At 54.9% G+C, this 18,650-nt stretch overlaps 1 protein-coding gene across 1 annotated transcript; it reads left to right on the top strand.

The window, feature by feature from the left end:
* Positions 1-16,433: 16,433 nt before the first annotated feature.
* FKBPL (FKBP prolyl isomerase like) lies at positions 16,434-18,568 on the top strand (the record flags this gene model as incomplete). The annotated part of the gene is made up of 3 exons (XM_080710385.1): positions 16,434-16,484; positions 16,843-16,964; positions 17,530-18,568. The coding sequence occupies 3 exons, from the start codon at positions 16,434-16,436 to the stop codon at positions 18,566-18,568; spliced, it is 1,212 nt and encodes a 403-aa protein (XP_080566511.1).
* Positions 18,569-18,650: the final 82 nt, after the last annotated feature.

The following is an 18,650-nucleotide window of genomic DNA, read 5'->3' as shown; positions in this document are numbered from 1 at the left end:
GCGCCGCCGCCCCCACCCCACCCTCGAAACCCCGCGGGGCGCCCGCGCCACCAACCTTTCACCCCCCCGACGTCCAGGTCCTGCGCCCGCACCCTCCGCCGACGGGCGAGCCCCGCGCGGCGCGCCGGCCCCAGGACCTTGGTGTGTCCGGGCTTTGACTAGGCCGTGAGCGACGCCCCCCGGGAAGGGCCGCCGGCTCGTCTGGGCGCCGTCCTCGGCCACAGCGTCTTGGCTCCTCGAACCCGTCTCTCCAATAAAACCGATTCGCACTCAGAAGTGTGGCGTGAGGACGGTGTGGGAGTCAGGAGTCAGGAGCTCGCGAACGCCGGAAAAACCGGAACCACCGGTAGGCGCCGGGCTCGGGCCAGGCCAGGCCTCCGCCATCCCCGCCGGGCCGGGCCGGACCCGACCAGAAGGACCGCTGTCCCGGGGGCGCCGGGCTCGGCGAGGTCGGGGAGAGGGGAATAAGGCTTCTCCGGCGGCATCGCTGCCTAAAGCCCACCGGGTGCACGTCCCCGCCACCGCTCTCGGCGCCCCGTCCCCACCCACGCCAGGAGCAGAAGACCGCGCTGACCGCTGGACCCGGCGACCCGAGCTGCGGCCGCGTCTTGGGGGTGGGGGGTTAAGAAATGGATCTGGACGCTCACCTGCTTGCGGGTTCTAAGCCGACCTACAAAGGGCGCATTTCCTAAACCACTGCCAGAAAGGAGCAGTTAAGTCAGCCCTTTCTGCCTCCAAGACATTTCAGTTCCTTACCCCCTAAGCAACCCCTTCCCCCGCCCACCGGCTGCCCCCGTACTTTCCGGCCACCCGGTCCAGGCTGTGCACCCTGGGAGCTGTCCAGACCATCTCTGTTCTCAACTTTGCCCAATTCCCTCACACACTGTTCTGTCTCATAAGAGGAGAAAACTGGGGCCAAGGGCTGAGGAGAAGCTCCCGGGGCCTCGCAGGGAGCCGTGGGGCTGAGCAGGAGGGACCGAGGGACGAGGCGGGTCTGGAGGGAACTGGCTCATCAAACCCACCTGCACCTGCGGGATCCCTCCCACAGCGCGATCGCTAGCTACACAGCGAGTCTTGGAGGGGGAGACTCTAGAGAGTTCTTTCCCCCTCCTTCCTTCCCTTAGTCCCACCCTCCTGCCTGGTCTAGCCTCCCTGTTTCCATGACAACTCCAGGGGAGCCTAAACTGGGGGCTTGGATGCCAGGGTGAGCGGAGGAGAGAGGTGGTCCAGGAGCAGAGAGGGAGGGAGGGACCGAGCTGGGGACGCCTGGAGCTCCCCCTTCCCTCGGCTCGGTCCCTTTAAGTCCCCCCCTCCGGGCTCCGGCTCGGTCCCCCGCCCCCCGCTACTGTCTCCATCTCTGCGCGGCTGCTGGCTGCGCCATCCCAACCCAGACTCCGGAGCCAGTCAGGGGCCCCTGACTCCAGCTTCAGGGACCCTGTCCCAGCAAGACGGCAAGCATGTCATTGGAAAAGTCAGGTAAAGAGACGACAACAGCAAACCCTCCTCCGCCCCCTCCGGGTCTCCCGGACGCCCCCTCCCTCCCTAACCCCTTCCTGGCCTCCCCAGTGGAGGGTAGTCTCCTTTTCCTCCCCCCAACAGTGATCCCCTTCCCTATCTCCTACCCTCCCCTTCCTTATTCCACACTCAGCCGGGGCCCCTCCCCAGGACTTGGGCAGGGGGCAGGGGGAGGGGAGGGCGGGAGAGAGCAGGTCAGCACCAGCGAGGTACCACAGGGATGGCATCCCGGGAGTGACAGATGGACGGTCACCGCCTGCCCGCCTGGAGGCCTCCAGCAGGGAAATATGGAGACCTGATCAGATGGGGGGGGCTGTCAGGGGAGTAAATTCCAGAAAACTCTTCTCTATGGGCACTAGAAAAGGGGGGCTTGAGGTCCCCAGTGAGGCCAGGACTCTCCTTTCCCATGGAAGGAAAGGCGGAGGGGACCATGTCAACCCACATGTGTTTATACAACTGTTGGGTGAGCACACATGAACAGTCTTGCATGTTTACATGCATGCACACGGCTCAGGACCAGCTCAGAGAGGCTGGCCCGGAGACAGCTGTCTTTTAGGGACAGGAGACTGGGGCTGCGGTGACAGACAGCTGAGTCCCTGTTGGTGAAAAAGAAGGAAAAGAAGCTGACAAGATTTGTGACCTCAAAAGTAGATTGAAAAGAATGTGTGGGGGGTGCAGGTGGCCTAGATACAACCCCTCTCCTGCCCCAAAATGAGAGCTGGATGGCAGCCTGGCCTGTGCACACCTGTAATCTCAGCACTTGGGAGGCGGACACAGGAAGCTCACAGGTTCAAGGCCAGCCTCAGCCACTTACTGGGACTTGGAACAACAGAGGGACGGACACCCTGTTTCAAGACAAGAAATAAAGCCAGGCGTCATGGTGCACGCTTGTAATCCCAGCATTTGGGAGGGTGAGACTGGAGGATGGCAGGTTCACAGCCAGCCTCAGCTACTTAGTGAGGTCCTCTGAAATTTAGTGAGACCCTGCTTCAAAATAAAAGAAAAAAAAATGGGGCTGGAGGTGCAGCTAGAAGGTAGAGTGCCCCTGGGTCCCATCCCAGCACCACACACAAAAATAAATAAGGCGCTCCGGGAGAGGGCGGGTAGCTTGGAGGTAGAATGCCCCTAGGTTCAATCCTCTCCCCATAAAAAGAGAGAGATGGCTTCTCATCTGCCTCTCCCTGTCTCTGTCTGTCTGTCTGTCTGTCTGTCTGTCTGTCTGTCTGTCTGTCTGTGTCTCCCTGGACCCCTCTGGCCGGCTCCCGTTCTCTCTCCCCTGCCCCCTTCTCTGCTTACTGCCCCCAGGCCTCCCGGACACCGTCCCCCACACGTCTCCACCGCCCTACAATGCCCCCCAGCCCCCGGCCGAGCCCCCCGCCCCGCCCCCACAGGCAGCTGCCCCCTCGCACCACCACCACCACCACCACTACCACCAGTCGGGCACCGCCACCCTCCCGCGCCTAGGGGCCGGCGGCCTGGCCTCCTCGGCCGCGCAGCGCGGCGCCGCCGCCTCCGCCACGCTCCCGCGGCCCCCCCACCACGCCCCGCCCGGCCCGGCCGCCGGGGGCCCCCCGCCCGGCTGCGCCACCTTGCCCCGCATGCCCCCCGACCCTTACCTGCAGGAGACGCGCTTCGAGGGCCCCCTGCCCCCGCCGCCGCCCGCCGCCGCCCCGCCCCCGCCGGCGCCCGCGCCCGCCGCCCAGGCCCCCGGCTTCGTGGTGCCCACGCACGCGGGCACGGTGGGCACGCTGCCGCTGGGGGGCTACGTGGCGCCCGGCTACCCCCTGCAGCTGCAGCCCTGCACGGCTTACGTGCCGGTCTACCCGGTGGGCACGGTGAGTGACGCTGCCCGGCCTGGAGGAGGGGCGCCCGGAGCCCGAGCTGAAGCTGGGGGGCTCGGGCCGGGGAGGTGGAGAAACGGAGCCCGGGGCCCCTGCGTGTGGGGGTCAGCCCCGGGAGGGAGGGGCTCGCAACGCCCGGAGTGTGGGGTGGGAGACCTGGGGATCGCTTGGGGTCAGAGGTCAGGACCTGGGCGGGGACTTAGAGGTCAAGAGGGGGTCTGAAAGGAGGACTCCTGGAGGGAGAGGAAGAAATGGCGAACCCTGTAATCTCAGTACTTGGGAGGCTGAGATAGGAGGATCCAGGTTCAAGGCCAGCCTCAGCAATTTAATGCGATTTCAGCACCTAGTGAGTTCCTGTTCTTAGAAGGGGGAGGAAGCCAGGCGCGGTGGCACAAGCTAGTAATCCCAGTACTTGGGAGGCTGAGACAGGAGGATCGCACAGGTTCAAAGCCAGCCTCGGCTACTTAGTGAGACCCTGTTTTGAAATAAAATGTAAAATAGGTCTGGGAGTATAGCCCAAAGGAGTATAGCCTCTGGGTTCCACCCCCAGGACCACCAAAAAAAAAAAAAAAAAAAAACTAGTCTCCCCAATTTAGTGAGGCCTTCTACAACTTAGTAAGACCCTGTTTCCAAATAAGAATAAAATCGGGTTGGGGGTATAACTTGGAGGTAGTCCATCTCCAGTACAAAAAAGGGGGGGTGGTGGAAGTATAATGCCCTGGGCCCAATCCCCAAGAAAGGAAGGAAGGAAGGAAGGAAAGAAAGAAAGAAAGAAAGAAAGAAAGAAGCCGGGTGAGATGGCTAACGCTTGTAATCCCAGCATTCGGAAGGCTGAGACAGGAGGATCTCGGTTCCCGGCCCGTCTCAGCTACTTAGTGAGGCCCTTTGCAACTCAGTTTCAAAATAAAGAAAAAAATAGGGATGGGGATGTAGCTCGGAGGTCGAATGCCCCTGGGTTCCAGCCTCAGTACCTAACAAAACAAAACAAAAGATGGAAACCAAGGGACAGGAGGGAGCGGACGCCTGGGACTGACCAGGAGGGAGGCCGGCAGCGCCTGCAGGAGATGGAGGTCTGGACTAGGCCAGGGCCCACAGCTCAGCGAGTGCATGTGGGGGTTCATGGCCGCCCTGAAGGCAGGAGAGGGGTCCAGGCGCCATCTATGGGCGTCCTGGGACGGAGTCTTTGAGAATCAATGGGCGAGGGCCGTGCTTTGCAGACCCCCGCTAGCGCCTGGGCTGGGTGGGGGTGACCCCTCCCCACTGTCTTCCACAGCCGTACGCGGGCGGGACCCCCGGGGGCGCGGGCGTGGCCTCCACGCTCCCGCCGCCGCCCCAGGGCCCGGGGCTGGCGCTGCTGGAGCCGAGGCGCCCGCCGCACGACTACATGCCGATCGCCGTGCTGACCACCATCTGCTGCTTCTGGCCCACGGGCATCATCGCCATCTTCAAGGCGGTGCAGGTGCGGGCGGGGCGGCGGGGAGGGGCGGCGGGGAGGGGGCCGGGCGGGCCGAGCCTGACCCCGCCGCCCGCAGGTGCGCACGGCCTTGGCGCGCGGGGACATGGTGTCGGCCGAGATCGCCTCGCGCGAAGCCCGGAACTTCTCCTTCATCTCCCTGGCGGTGGGCATCGCAGCCATGGTGCTCTGCACCATCCTCACCGTGGTCATCATCATCGCCGCACAGCACCACGACAACTACTGGGACCCCTAGGGAAGCCCCCGGCCCGCGCCGCCCCGCGCCCCCAGCGCCGGCCCCCCGGGGCGCTCCGCACGCCCGCCTCGGGGGCCGCGGGGCTTCCGCGCACCCCACACTCCGTCGTCCTCAGGAACCCCTCCAGAGCCCACCCTAGGGCCGCCGCTGCCCGGGAAGCCCCTCACACGCCAGGCCCACAGTCGCCCCCACCCCCCGTCCGCTCACAGTGCAGCGCCCCCAGCCCAGCCCCCACCACCCGCGGCCTGGAGTCCCGTCCCCAAAGCCCCGCCCCCTCCGCAGGCTCCGCCCCCGCTCTGGCAAACCCCGCCTCCAGGTCGGCAGGCTCCGCCTTCTTTTCGTCTCGGCGGGGTGATTCGGTCCAGTCACGGTGGGTGGCCCCAGGCTTAGCCCACCGACCCACAGACTCTGTCCCTTCTTCCCGGCAAGAGGGCCGGGCCCCGGGATAGCCACGACCCCACGCTCACTCCCTTTATTTTTATTTTTTATTATTTTTTTATTTTTGCCAGTATGGTTTCATTCGCCTCCACCCGGACCCCTCTCTCTCCCTCCCTCTCTCCATCTCTCTCTCTCTCTCTCTCTCTCTCTCTCTCTCTCTCTCTCTCTCTCTCTTTTCTAGCCGTGGTTTTGGTATGAGATTGGGGAGGGGTCTGGTGTAGGACCCGTCACCCTGGATGAGCAGCATGTCGCAGCCTGTAAATACTCCCTTCCACCGCCCTCTCCTGCCAGCCAGGCAGAAGGGAACCCAGAGCCTCGGATCCCGGGCGCCGCCAGCCCCCTGCGCCCCCGGCGGCCTCCACGTTGTTCTGATCTGTGCGTGTGCGTGCGTGTGAACTTCTGAAAGACGCTATTAAAGAGACTTAGTGGATTTATCACCCACGATGCCAAAGACGGTGGCCCCGCGAAGACCCTGCCCCTCGGGTTCCCTAGTCACGCCTCCCCATCCCCGGCTCCAGACAAAGGAGGAAAGCAGAGGGGCAGATTCCCCCACCACAGCGAGACGCCAAGATGGGGGTCCCAGAGCGGGTCCCTGGGGATCCATCAGGGAAGACCTGCGGGGCTTCCCCAACTCCCCCTTTCCACTCCACACTAGGCTGGGTTTGCTACACACAGAGGGAGATTCACCCGGAGACCCAGAGCTCTATCCTCAGAATCCCAGGAAGGCGGCAGACCACTGAGGAGCTGGCCAAGGATAGGGGCAGGGGAGGGCGGGAAAAGCCAGGGCCCAAAGCTGTTCCCGGTGCTTGCTGCTGGGTGTCAGAACACTTGGATCAGAAGCCCTGCGTGGTGGCAAACGCTTGTAACCCCAGCATTAGGGAGGCTGAGACAGGAGGATTGGGGTTTAAGGACAGCCTCGGCTACTTAGTGAGGCCCTCTGCAACTCAGGGAGACCCTGTTTCAAAATAAAGAATAAAAAATTGGGCAGGGGGTGTAGCTTGGAGGTCAAATGCCTCTGGGTTCCATCCCCAGACCCACAAAAGATAAAAAATAGGGCTGGGGGTGTAGCTCAGAGGTAGAATGGCCCTGGGGTTCCATTCCCAGTATCGCAAGAAAAAAAAAATTGGATTAGAACCCCACCAGAGGGGCTGGGAAAGCTGACTGCAGAGAGCCCCACAGCTGAAGTCAAGAGCCCCTGGCGGTTCCTGGGGCTAGGTGCCCTCCCCCACCCCGAGCTTAACCAGCAGGTCTCCTCCTTGAGGTGGGCAGGGGTTATGGGCTCCAGCAATGGCCTTAGTATATTTCGTTGTACCACTGCGGGGCAGGGTCCTGTCCCGAATTTGTGCATTCATACAAGCAGGCGCCCTGCAGGAGGTTTGCAAGGCCCTGTCGGACAGCAAGTGGACCGCTGACCTCCTGAGCTTACAACCCAGAGGGGCAACTAGACCAAGGGAGGAGACAGGAAGGAGGAGGTGGGGGCCGTGGCAGTCGTGGGTTCTCCTTGGGACATGCCAGGTTTAACGGGCCTTCCTTATTGAACTTCTTTAAAAAGTGAATTCATATTTGCAACATCCCCTTCCTCATTCCTGAACCCCCCCCCCCAGTAGGAGAATACTGCTATCAGAGATGTGTCTCAGTCAATCTTTCTTTTATACCCACTATTTCTTGACTCTTTGAAATATGTTGCCAGGCCAAGTGGCAGACACCTGCATTCCCAGCAGTTGGGAGGCCAGGAGAGGAGGGTTGAAGGTTTGAGGCCAACCTCAGCAACTGAGCAGGATGCTATTTCAAAATAAAAAGGGCTTAGCCTGGTGTGGGGGTGCACGCTTATAATCCCCGCGCTTGGGAGGCGGAGACAGGAGGATGGCGCAGGTTCGAAGCCAGCTGCGCTGGCTTAGGAGACCCTGTTTCCAAATAAAAATATAAAAAATAGGTCTGGGAACGTAGCCTGGAGGTAGAAGGGCTTCCAGGAACCCCAGTACCAAAAAAATAAAAATAAATAAATGAAAAGGGCTGACGGCAATCCCTGTGTTCAGGAGGCTGAGACAGGAGGATCGTGATTTGCGGCCAGCCTCAGCTACCTAGTGAGGCCCTTTGCAACTCAGTGAGACCCTGTTTCAAAATAAAGAATAAAAAATAGGGGTGGGGGATGTAGCTCCGAGATAGAATGCCTCTGGGCTCCATCCCCGGTACCACCAAAAATAAATAAATAAATAAATAAATAAATAAATAAACAAATAAACTGGGATTTAACTTGATGTTAAAATACTCCTGGGTTCAATTATCGGTACTAAAAAAAAGGGGGGGAGGGGCTGGAGCTGGGGGTGTGTATGGCTTGGAGGTAAAATGCCCCTGAGTTTCATCCCCAGTAACAAAAAGAAAAGAAAGGAAGAAAGAAGGAAATAAAGAAAAAATAAAAGATGTTTCTACTCTCCACTCTACCAAAACTGTTCTCTCAGATGATACCCCAAAACCAGTGAGAACCAGTAGCCAAAACCAATGGCATTTCCCACGGTACTCTGCCTCTTTGAACTTTCTCTTGCTTGTCTGTCTCTCTTTTTTAACTTCTTATGCTGGAGACTGAGCCCAGCGCCGCATGCCCGCCAAGATGCTCTGTCCAACTGCGCTCACCCCAGTGCTGCCCATCATTCCAGCCAGCCTCCTCCAGCCCGTCCTCCACGTGGGGACGGTCCTCTAGTGCTTGCAGAACACAGCTGCGCGGACCATGCCAACCCCAGCCCAGGACAGCCGCCCAGCCCCTGCTTCCTGCTGCCTTTAATGGCATCGTTTCCCTGGTTACCCTCCTCATCTGCCTTCATCTTTTCCCTGTTTTGCCCTTGCTGTGCCGTCAAGCTGCATCAGTTCTATGGCTACAGTATCTTTTGTTTGTTTGTTTGTTTTGTTTTGTTTTTGCAGTACTGGGGGCATCCTATCTCCGAGCTATACCCTCATCCCTAATTTTTTATTCTTAATTTTGAAACAGGGTCTCACTGAGTTGCAAAGGGCCTCACTAAGTAACAGAGGCTGGCCACGAACGGTGATCCTCCTGTCTCCGCCTCCCACCACGCTGGGCTCCACAATATCTTTTGAACCTGTAACTTCCTCTAGCGCGTTCCAGAAACATTACCTCATCTAGGGTTATTACAACCGCTTCCCAACAGGTCTCCCGACCTCTGACCTCCCCTTACTCCACGTCGCCTCACCTCTGCTGACAGGTGTAATCGTTACTCAAAAGACCTTTAAGAAGCTGGATGGTGGTGCACATCTGTAATCTCAGTACTTGGGGGGCTGAGACAGGAGAATTCCAGATTTGAGGACAGCCTCAGCCAAGTAGTGAGCCTCTCAGCAACCTAGGGAGACCCTGTTTCAAAATAAAAGAAGAATGCCGGGCATGGTGGCGCACGCTTATAATCCCAGCATTTGGGAGGCTGAGACGGGAGGATCGTGGTTCGCGGACAGTCTCAGCTATTTAGTGAGGCCTTCGGCAACTTAGTGGGACCCTCTTTCAAAATAAAGAATACAAATAGGGCAGGGGGTGTGGCTTGGGGGTCAAATGCCCTGGGTTCCATCCCCAGACCTACAAAAATAAATAAATAAATAAATAAGCCAAGTGTGATGGCACACACTTATAATTCCAGTACTTGGGAGACTGAGACAGAAGGATCGCAAGTTTGCAGACAGTCTCAGCTACTTAGTGAGGCCTCCCCAATTTAGCAAGACCCTGTTTCAAAATAAAGGATAAAAAATGGGGCTGGGGGTGTAGCTCAGAGGTAGAATGCCCCTGGGTTCAATTCCCAGTACTGCGAAAGAAAGAAAGAAAGGAAGAAAGAAAGAAAGGAAGGAAGGAAGGAAGGAAGGAAGGAAGGAAGGAAGGAAGCTGGGCATGGTGGTGCATACTTGCAATCCCAGTACTTGTGAAGCTGAGGCAGGAGGATCGCAGATTCAAAGCCAGCCTCAGCAATGTAGCAAGGCTCTCAGAAACCTAGTGAGACCCTGTTTCCAAATAAAGCAATAACACTGGGCTGGGGGCATAACTTGGAAGTAGAATGCCTGTAGGTTCAGTCTCTGATAGGTTGGGTCTCTCCCTTCCCCCTCCAGTACTAAAAAAGAAAGAAAGAAAGAAAATAATAAAATAGGGCTGGGAGTGCAGCTAGAAGGTATTCAGAATGCCCATGTATCCCTGGGTTCTATCCCCAGCACACACACACACACACACAAAAGTCTAGTACAGTGGCACATGGCTGTAGCCCAGCTATTCCAGAGGCAGCGCAGACGGATGGCTGGAGCCCAGAAGATTAGGAGCAGCCCGGGCAACACAATAAGACCCCATCTCAGGGCTGAAAAAAGAGGAACCGGGGGTGTAGCTCACAAGAGGAACACTTGCCCATTCTGTGTGAGGCCCAGGGTTCCGCCCCAACAGCGCAAAATAAGCATCGGCACGGTACAACACGCCCTTTGAGATTGCCTGGTGTTTATTCAGTGATTTACAAAATTTCAATCTGGCCTCCAACTCTTTCCACAGCTGAAAATCAGCCAGCTTTCTGTTCAGCTTCACTTCCAACCAAACTGGATAACTCATGTCCACCTCCAGGTCCTTGCCCAGCTCTACCCAAAGCTTGGACCGCCTTCTCCAGTCTCTCTTATAAACCAAGTTGCAGCTTAGCCTGAGTTTTGACCCCTGCTGGCCTGTAGGCCACCCCTGAGCTCTGTTTCCCACGGTCCCTCCCCTTCACTCCAGTCAAAGGCCTCTCTCAGGACTGCAGCAGCGGGGTTCTAAAAAGAGCCCCCCTACACCCTCATGGGAGCAATGGTTCTTTTTTCTTTTTTTCCTTTTTCTTTTTTCTTCTTCCTTTTTTTTTTTTTTTTCTTTGCATGGTATTGGGGCTGGAACTCAGGGGCATTCTACCTCCGAGCTACACCCCCAGCCCTAGTTGCAAAGGGCCTCACTAAGTAGTTGAGGCTGTCCGCAAACCGCAATCCTCCTGTCTCAGCCTCCCAAATGCTGGGATTACAAGCGTGCGCCACCATGCCTTACTTTTTTAAAAAATTTTTTTAAACAGGGTCCCTCAGCTGGGTGTGGTGGCACACGCTTGCTGAGGCTGTCCTCAAACCTGAAGTCCTCCATTCTCAGCCTCCCAAGTATCTGGATTACGGCCTGCACCACCTGTAGGAGATAGGTTAAGTGCAGGATCTGAAACCCACCCGCCAGCATCTTTCTCCAGCTCTCTCATACCTGCGCCTTGATGTATGACAGACACCTCCCCTCCCCGTGTATGACAGACCCCTCCCCTCCCTCACCAGGAACCAAATCTCACTTATCTCTGGCTTTCAGATCCTCATCTGATAAAAACCTCTTCAACCAACCCTTCAACCCACTCAAGATGAAAGTAATTAGGAGAAATGAGTAAACAATTCTCCAGATCTCTTCCCCACCCAGACTCCTTCTCCCGCCAGACCTCAACTTCTCCACGAGCAGTGCCCTGAGCTCTTGCAACCCACTGGCAGACTCTGTCCTCAAGGGGAGGCTCTGGCCCCCTTTAATGTCCACTTGGCTGTGCGAATATGCCCAGAGTTGGATTCTGGCTCCTCACTCCCTCATCCACTGAAGATCTGGTACCTGGTTCACGGTCTGTCTACCTCCACCTCATTATCTACCTACCTACCTTCCCACCTACCTGCCTGCCTTCCATTTATTTATTAGTTTGTTTGTTTATTTATTTATTGCGGTACTGGGGATGGAACCCAGGGGCATTCTACCTTCGAGCTACACCCCCAGTCCTATTTTTTATTTTTTATTTTGAAACAGGGTCTCACTGAGTTGCAAGGGGCCTCACTAGTAGCTGAGGCTGTCCATGAACTGTGATCCTCCTGTCTCAGCCTCCCGAATGCTGGGATTACAAGCGTGCCCACCACTCCCGGCCAACCCCAGGCTTTTTTGTTGTTCCTGTTTGTTTATTTCTTGGTACCGGGGATTGAACCCAAGGGGACAGTCTATCTCCAAACTACAAGCTAGCCTATTTTTATTTTTGAAACATCTTGAAACATTTTATTTTGAAACATTTTATTTTTGAAACATTTTGAAACATTTGAAGCATTGAATTGCTGAGGGCCTAAGTTGCTTGAACCTGCATCCCCCTGTCTCAGCCTCCCATGTACTGGAATTACAGGCATGTGCCACCACGCCTGTTTTTGTTTTTGTGTTTTTTTAAACAAGGTCTCACTAAGTTGCAGAGGGCCTTGCTAAGTTTTTGAGGCTGGCTGTGAACCTTCGAGCCTCCTGCCTCAGCCTCCAAGTCCTGGGATTACAGATGTGCTCCACCACCACGCCCGACCACCCTGTATTCTTAAATTAAATTGCACTCTGCCTGCGGCACACAGCAACAGCTGAATATTTCTGGGGAAACCCACAGTCCTGTTGCCTGGCTGCTTCCCGCGGTCCCTCGGCACGGCCTGTTGGCCTGTATTTCCCCAATCACTTCACCTTTCTCCATCTGAGACCACGACTTCCAAGATGGGAGCCCTTCCCATTTCAGTGAGAGAACAGAAACTTTCAGGGGAGAACGTGTGTGTGTGTGTGTGTGTGTGTGTGTGTGTGTGTTGCTGGGGATGAAACCCAGGGGTATTTTACCTCCGAGCTACACCCCCAGCCTGATGCTAGGGGTACTTCCCCAGTTGAGATGACCAAAAATATCTCTACATATTGTGAAATGCTCTTGGGGGGAGGAATGATTGCTCTTAAACACCGCTGGTAAAGAAGTCATCCTGAGAAATATTTGGCAAGAGAATGCGCACGTTGGTTCTCTGCAATAAAGAATTATCTGAGCTGGGTGTGGTGGCATATATTCTACTCCCAGTACCACAAAAAAGAAAGAAAAAAGAAAAAAAAATAGGGCTGGGGTGTAGCTTGGAGGTGGAATGCCCCTGGGTTCCATCCCCAATACCGCCAAAAATAAAATAAAAATAATAAAGATTTCTTACATAGGGGTGGAGATGCAGCTCAGTGGCAGACTACTTGCCTGGCACGAGCAAGGCCCTGGATTTGATCCGCAGTTTCACTAAAGGGGGGATGTGTTGAATTAGGGACCCATAAGTAGCTCATAAAGCTGCAGAAGGAGAAAAGGAGGTTCTGTATATGAGACTCTAAGCCCAGAATTGCAGTCACAATGTGTGATCGGTGCTTGCCAGAGCCAAGTGCTTATTAAACACATCCTCGCAACCAACTGCCTGCCTTTCACTGCCTCCACGCCCTGAGAGCCTGCCTACAGGGAAGCAAAGCACATGTGTTGGGAGCAGAGAGGAGGGAAGGAGCAATTTTGACACATTGTAGCAGAACCCCAAACCACAGGAAGCACCGAAAGGAAACAGAAGGGGAAATTTATGTAACCTTTGGAAAGCTAGAATTTTTGTCTCTCCTGCTGTTGCTAAATAGCAGCCTCTGAATGCAGCGCAGGGCTCCCTCCAGGGGGGGGCGCTCGGAAGCACGGGTGTGGGGGGCCCACACCTGTCATCCCAACAGGCTTTGGGAGGCTGAGAGAGGAGGGTCACAGGTTCAGGGCCGGCCTCGGCAATTTTGTAACACCCTTAGCAAGTGGAGGAGACAATGTTTCAGAGTAAAACAAAAAGGGGTGGGGAGAGAATGCTCCTGGGTTTAATCCTCAACACCAATAAAAAAACATTAAAAGAAAAAAAACTCACAAAACTTCCAGCTGCCTTCCTGCCTGGACAGGGAGCACAGTTGGGTGTTGGAAAGCCGAGATTGCCAAGCAGCCATGAACGTCGCTGGGGGTGAAGAGGCTTTCTCTTTCTCTTCTCTCTCCTGCTCTGTGCTGCTTCTCCACCAACAATAAACCACAGCAGTGTCTACATGTTAAAAATTATGGCCATCTTTCGAGGCTTGGCTCTCTGAACTCCTCCGCAAAGCCTTTCAGATCACCCCTACTTGGAAACAACTTCCCCAGGCTTATCACTTTCCCCCTCGCATCCGGAGCGTTTACTAACAGCATTCTTCACTTTTACTAGGTGACTGCTGGGAACTCACTGCATCTGTCTCCATGGTTAATTGATGAATATCGAGTAATTGGAAAGCTGCGTGTGTGTGTGTGTGTGTGTGTGTGTGTGTGTGTGTGTGTGTGTACTGAGCTACACTCCCAGCCCTCATAAGGATTGTTAACTGAATAAAAATACTATTTCACCCATTTATTTAATTTGTGTATGTGTGTGGTGCTGGGGATTGAACCCAGGGGCATTTTACCTCTGAGATACACCCCCAGCCCTATTTTTAAAAATTTGAAACACGGTCTTGCTAAGTTGCAGAGGGCCTTACTAAGTAGCTGAGGCTGGCTGTGAACCTGCAATCCTCCTGCCTCAGCCTCCAAAGTACTGGGATTACAAGCGTGCGCCACCACACCTGGCTTTATGTTTTATTTTCATACAGGGCCTCACTAAGTTGCTGAGGCTGGTTGCAAACCTGCGACTCTCCTGTCTCAGCCTCCCAAGTACTGGGATTCCAGAGGTGCACCACCAGACCTGGCTCCATTTTGCCTGTTTAAAGGGTGGGTACATAAGCTGGGCAGCAGCACACATCTGGAATCCTAGTACCTGGGAGGCTGAGAAAGGAAGATCACAGGTTAGAGGCCACCTCAGTAATTTAGAGAGACCCTCAGAAACTTAGCAAGAGCCACTTTCAACATTTTTAAAACAAGAAGGGCTGGGGATGTAGCTTGGAGGTAGAATGCCCCGGGGTTCAATCCCCAGGAACAAGGGGGCGGGGGGAGTAGATTTGGCAATTGAAATTGTACTTGGACAAGCCAGAACAAACCCATCTCTGGGCCCTGCCTCTGGTTAGATCCTTAATAAAGAGAGAGAGAGAGAGAGAGAGAGAGAGAGAGAGAGAGAGAGTGTGTGTGTGTGTGTGTGTGTGTGTGTGTGTGTGTAGTTGAGGAGATTGAACCCAGGGACATTACACCACTGAATTATGCCCCCAATTCTCTTTTTTAAAAAATTGTATTTATTTTTTGTGATACTGGGAATTGAGCCCAGGGACATTCTACCTCTAAACTACACACTTCCTCCTGTTTTATGTTTTTATTTTAATTTAGTACTGGAGATTGAACCCGGGGCATCCTGCCTCTGAACTACATCCCCCACCCTATTTTTATTATTTATTTATTGTGGTCCTGGGGATGGAACCCAGGGGCATTCTAATTCCAAGCTACACCCGCAGCCCTATTTTTTATTCTTTATATTAAAACAGCATCTCATTAAGTTGCGGAGGTCCTCACTAAGTAGCCGAGGCTGTTCTCAAACCGCGATCCTCCAGTCTCAGCCTCCCGAATGCTGGGATCATAAGCGTGTGCCACCATGCCTGGCTTCTGTCTGTTCTTTTATGATTGGTCAGGGTCCTGGGGAACCAATGACTTGCACAATTCCAATCCTTACTTTGTGTGTGTGTGTGATACTGGGGATGGAACCCAGGGGCATTTTACCTCTGAGCTACACCCCCAGGCTTATTTTTTATTTTTATTTTTTTTTACGTTAAAACAAGGTCTCATTGAATTGCAAAGGGCCTCACTAAGTAGCTGAGGCTGGCTGCGAACCACGATTCTGTCTCAGCCTCCCAAATGCTGGGAGTACAGAACTTCCTTTGAATGATTTTCTGTGTGTTGGTGAGGGCCCCAATTCCCTAATTCAGTCTCTCACCACTCCCATCCTCACAGAAAGGGGATGCAGATGGCTACTTTAATTCCCCGTTCCCAGGGCCTCCACACTGCCTGTCAAATGAATAAAGGAGATCTTTCTCTCTCTCTCTCTCTCTCTCTCTCTCTCTCTCTCTCTCTCTCTCTTCTCTTACACACACACACACACACACACACACACACACACACACACACAAGCAACAAAACAGCGTAAAGCAGTGCATCTGTAGCAGGGTAGGGTTTCTTTCAGCTGAGAGAATGCCATCTTTGCAGTCAGTGGAAGCATCCTGTCAGTTAAGACATGCAATACACCATCATAATCTTTGCCCCGTGATCAGTCCGGGTATGACTGGACCTTGTGCTGCCCATTCTAGAGTGCCTATCTTTCTTTGAAATCCCTGAAATGGAAATAGAAGAGGGAGGGAGGGAGGGAGGAGAGATGGGTTAATTTTCAATAGGATCCTAGAAATTCCAAGAATCGGAGTAGCTGGTGTTTTTTTGGGGGAGGGGATGGACTAAGCTGACTCTTTCTGGCTCAGAATCCAGAAATAAAAACCGAGGGAACAGCCGGGCATGGCGGCACATGCCTGTAATCCCAGTACTTAGGAGGCTGAGACAAGAGGATCACAGGTTCCAGGACAGCCTCAGCAAATTAGTGAGGCTCTCAACAACTTAGCCAGAGCAAAACAGGACTGGGGTACAGCCCAGTGTAGAAGGCCCTTGGGTTCTGCCCCCAGTACCCCCCCCACACACACCCTGAGGAAATAAAGTCTAGGTCAGTGACCCAATTCTCAAGACAAAACAGAGAGAGGCCTGTTTGACCCAAGTCTGTGGCTAATGATCAAACTGCCTCCCCCTGGCATGGTCTTTGTAGTAAGATAATGGTGGGGTCTGAAGAGGCAGCCGAGGTGGGTTAATGAGAGGCCGGTTTTACTGGGAGGAGTGGAGGCAGGGCTGAGTCACGAGAGGCAGCTACGCTTTCTATCAGGACAAGGAGGACCAGTTTCCCACTGACACCTTCAGCAGAGCAAGCTCGACCAGTCATATATGTAAAATGCGTGACAGAGCCAGGGGTAAAGAGAATGGGTCGAGGTTATTCTGGAATCCTTCCCAGCGAGGTTCGTGAGACGGCAGAGGCATCACCTAGGAGCCCACAGAGATGAGGATGGATAGAAGAGGAAAGGTAAGGAGAAGCCTCGGGTGGAGGCCCGAGGGTTTAGTGCGAGCTGCGCGGAATGGATGGGCGAAGGAGCCGGCAGGCATTGACCTCCGCCGGGGCCGCCGAAGTTAGGAATAGCACGGAAGGTCCTGGGGTCGCCAGAGAGAAGGCCCGCTGCCGCCCTCATTCGCCCCCACCCCAGCCCCACCCGCCTTTCCCGCTCCTCCTTCGGGCTGTTTTCCCACTTGGCCCGCTGGACCACCTCCGGTTCGGTTCGATTCGGTCTAGTTCGGCTGCTTCGGCCTAGTCCGGTTGCTAAGGCCCGGAGCTTCGCGGTTGCGGAGGAAATGACGTCACGTCCACTAGGCGGGCCGAGCAGCCCCCGCCCTCCTCTTTATTGGCTGCCAGGAATTTGACTCCATCGGCTATCTCGCGGGCCCCGGGGTCGTTGTCAGCGCCTCTCCTCCGCTGCTCTCGTCTCCTAGGCAGTCCTTTTCGTCCAGCTCAAGATTCCGAGGACGATATTCAGTGGGCACTTAGCTGCGGAAGAGGCGATGATACGAAGAATCCGGCTCTTGCCACCCTGCTGGGCGCTTTCGTCGCTCAGGTACTTTTTGACCCGACCGGGTGACCGTAGTTCCGACAGCCACCTGAACCGTAGGGCATTGTGGAATTTATAGTTCTAAATTAGGTCTGGGTGGAACCGGGGCTCGAGGAAGGCAAAGATTTTTGGAGGGAGGAGGGGAAAAAAAAAAAAATATATATATATATATATATATATATATATATATATATATATATGTATATATATGGACTTTTGGGACTAAGGACCTGGGTCTCAGAAGGTTGGAAAAGGACAGGAAGGAGTCTAAATAAGAATACCGCAGTTAGCATTTGAGTGTGTGAGTGTGTGTGTGTTTTACTGGGGATTGAACCCAGGGGCATTCTGCCTCCGAGCTGCACCCCTAGTACCATTTTTTTTTTTTAAACAGGATCTCATCAGGTCGATGAGTCTCACTACTTGCTGAGACTGTCCTCGAATCTGCAATACTCCTGTCCCAGCCTCCCAAATACTGGGATTACAAGCATGGGCCGCCACACACCGGTTTAGGATTGTTTTGATTTTCTTTTCAGGTGCTGATCTGAACCTGATATGTCCCTTTCCAACCCAGACTTCGCCCACGGTGGAAGAGACTGGACAGCCAAATGGAGCTCCCACCAGGCAGCCCACCTGGAGAGAAGGCCGCCTCTCACCTGCAGCTGGAAAGGCAGCGGCCCCAAGACCCTCCTAATGAAACCCTTGAGCCAGGAGCGAGTCCAGAGCCAGTCGATCAGACTCTACAGAATCCTCAAGGGACTGAGAGACTGATCACTGGGCTTGAAGGGGACTCTAATAAGTCTCTAGAATCAAGCGATGAAATGCCAGAGTCCCTCCAAGATTCTGATCTCTGGTACTGTCCCGATGGAAGCTTTGTCAAGAAGATCATACTCCGTGGCCACGGCTTGGACAAACCCAAGCTAGGCAGCTGCTGCCGGGTACTGGCTCTCGGGTTCCCCTCTGGGTCAGGGTTGCCAGAGGGCTGGACAGAGTTAACTGTGGGTGTAGGGCGGTGGAGGGAGGAAACTTGGGGGGAACTCACAGAGAAATGCTTGGAGTCCATGTGTCAGGGTGAGGAGGTAGAACTTCAGCTCCCTGGGCACTCTGGACCTCCTGTCAGGCTTATCCTGGACTCCTTCACTGGGGGCCGGGACTCCTGGGAGATGGAGAGCAGTGAGAAGGAAGCCCTAGCCAGGGAAGAACGTGCCCGGGGCACAGAACTCTTTCGAGCTGGGAACCCTGCAGGGGCTGCCCGGTGCTATGGACGGGCTCTTCGGCTGCTGCTAACGCTACCCCCGCCTGGACCTCCAGAACGCACTGTTCTCCATGCCAACCTCGCTGCCTGTCAGTTGCTGCTAGGGCAGCCCCGGCTGGCAGCTCAAAGCTGCGACCGGGTGCTGGAGCGGGAGCCGGGCCATTTAAAGGCCTTATACCGAAGAGGGGTCGCTCATGCTGCCCTCGGGGACCTGGAACAGGCAGCTGCCGACTTTAAGAAGGTCCTGGCTGTCGACCCCCAAAACCGGGCAGCGCAGGAGGAGCTGGGGAAGGTGGTCATTCAGGGGAAGAAACAGGATGCAGGGCTGGCTCAGGGTCTGCGCAAGATGTTTGGCTGATTAAAAGTTAAACATTAAGAGACAGGAACCTGTGAATTGTGGTCTGTGCTCGGAGAATTTTTAGGGGTCCCGGGGGAAGGGT

This window comes from Muscardinus avellanarius (genome assembly GCF_963383645.1).
Source record: "Muscardinus avellanarius genome assembly, chromosome: 14".
Classification (NCBI taxonomy): Eukaryota; Metazoa; Chordata; class Mammalia; order Rodentia; family Gliridae; genus Muscardinus; species Muscardinus avellanarius.
The sequence above is the reverse complement of the archived record's forward strand: the minus strand, read 5'-3'. Positions and strand labels throughout refer to the sequence as shown.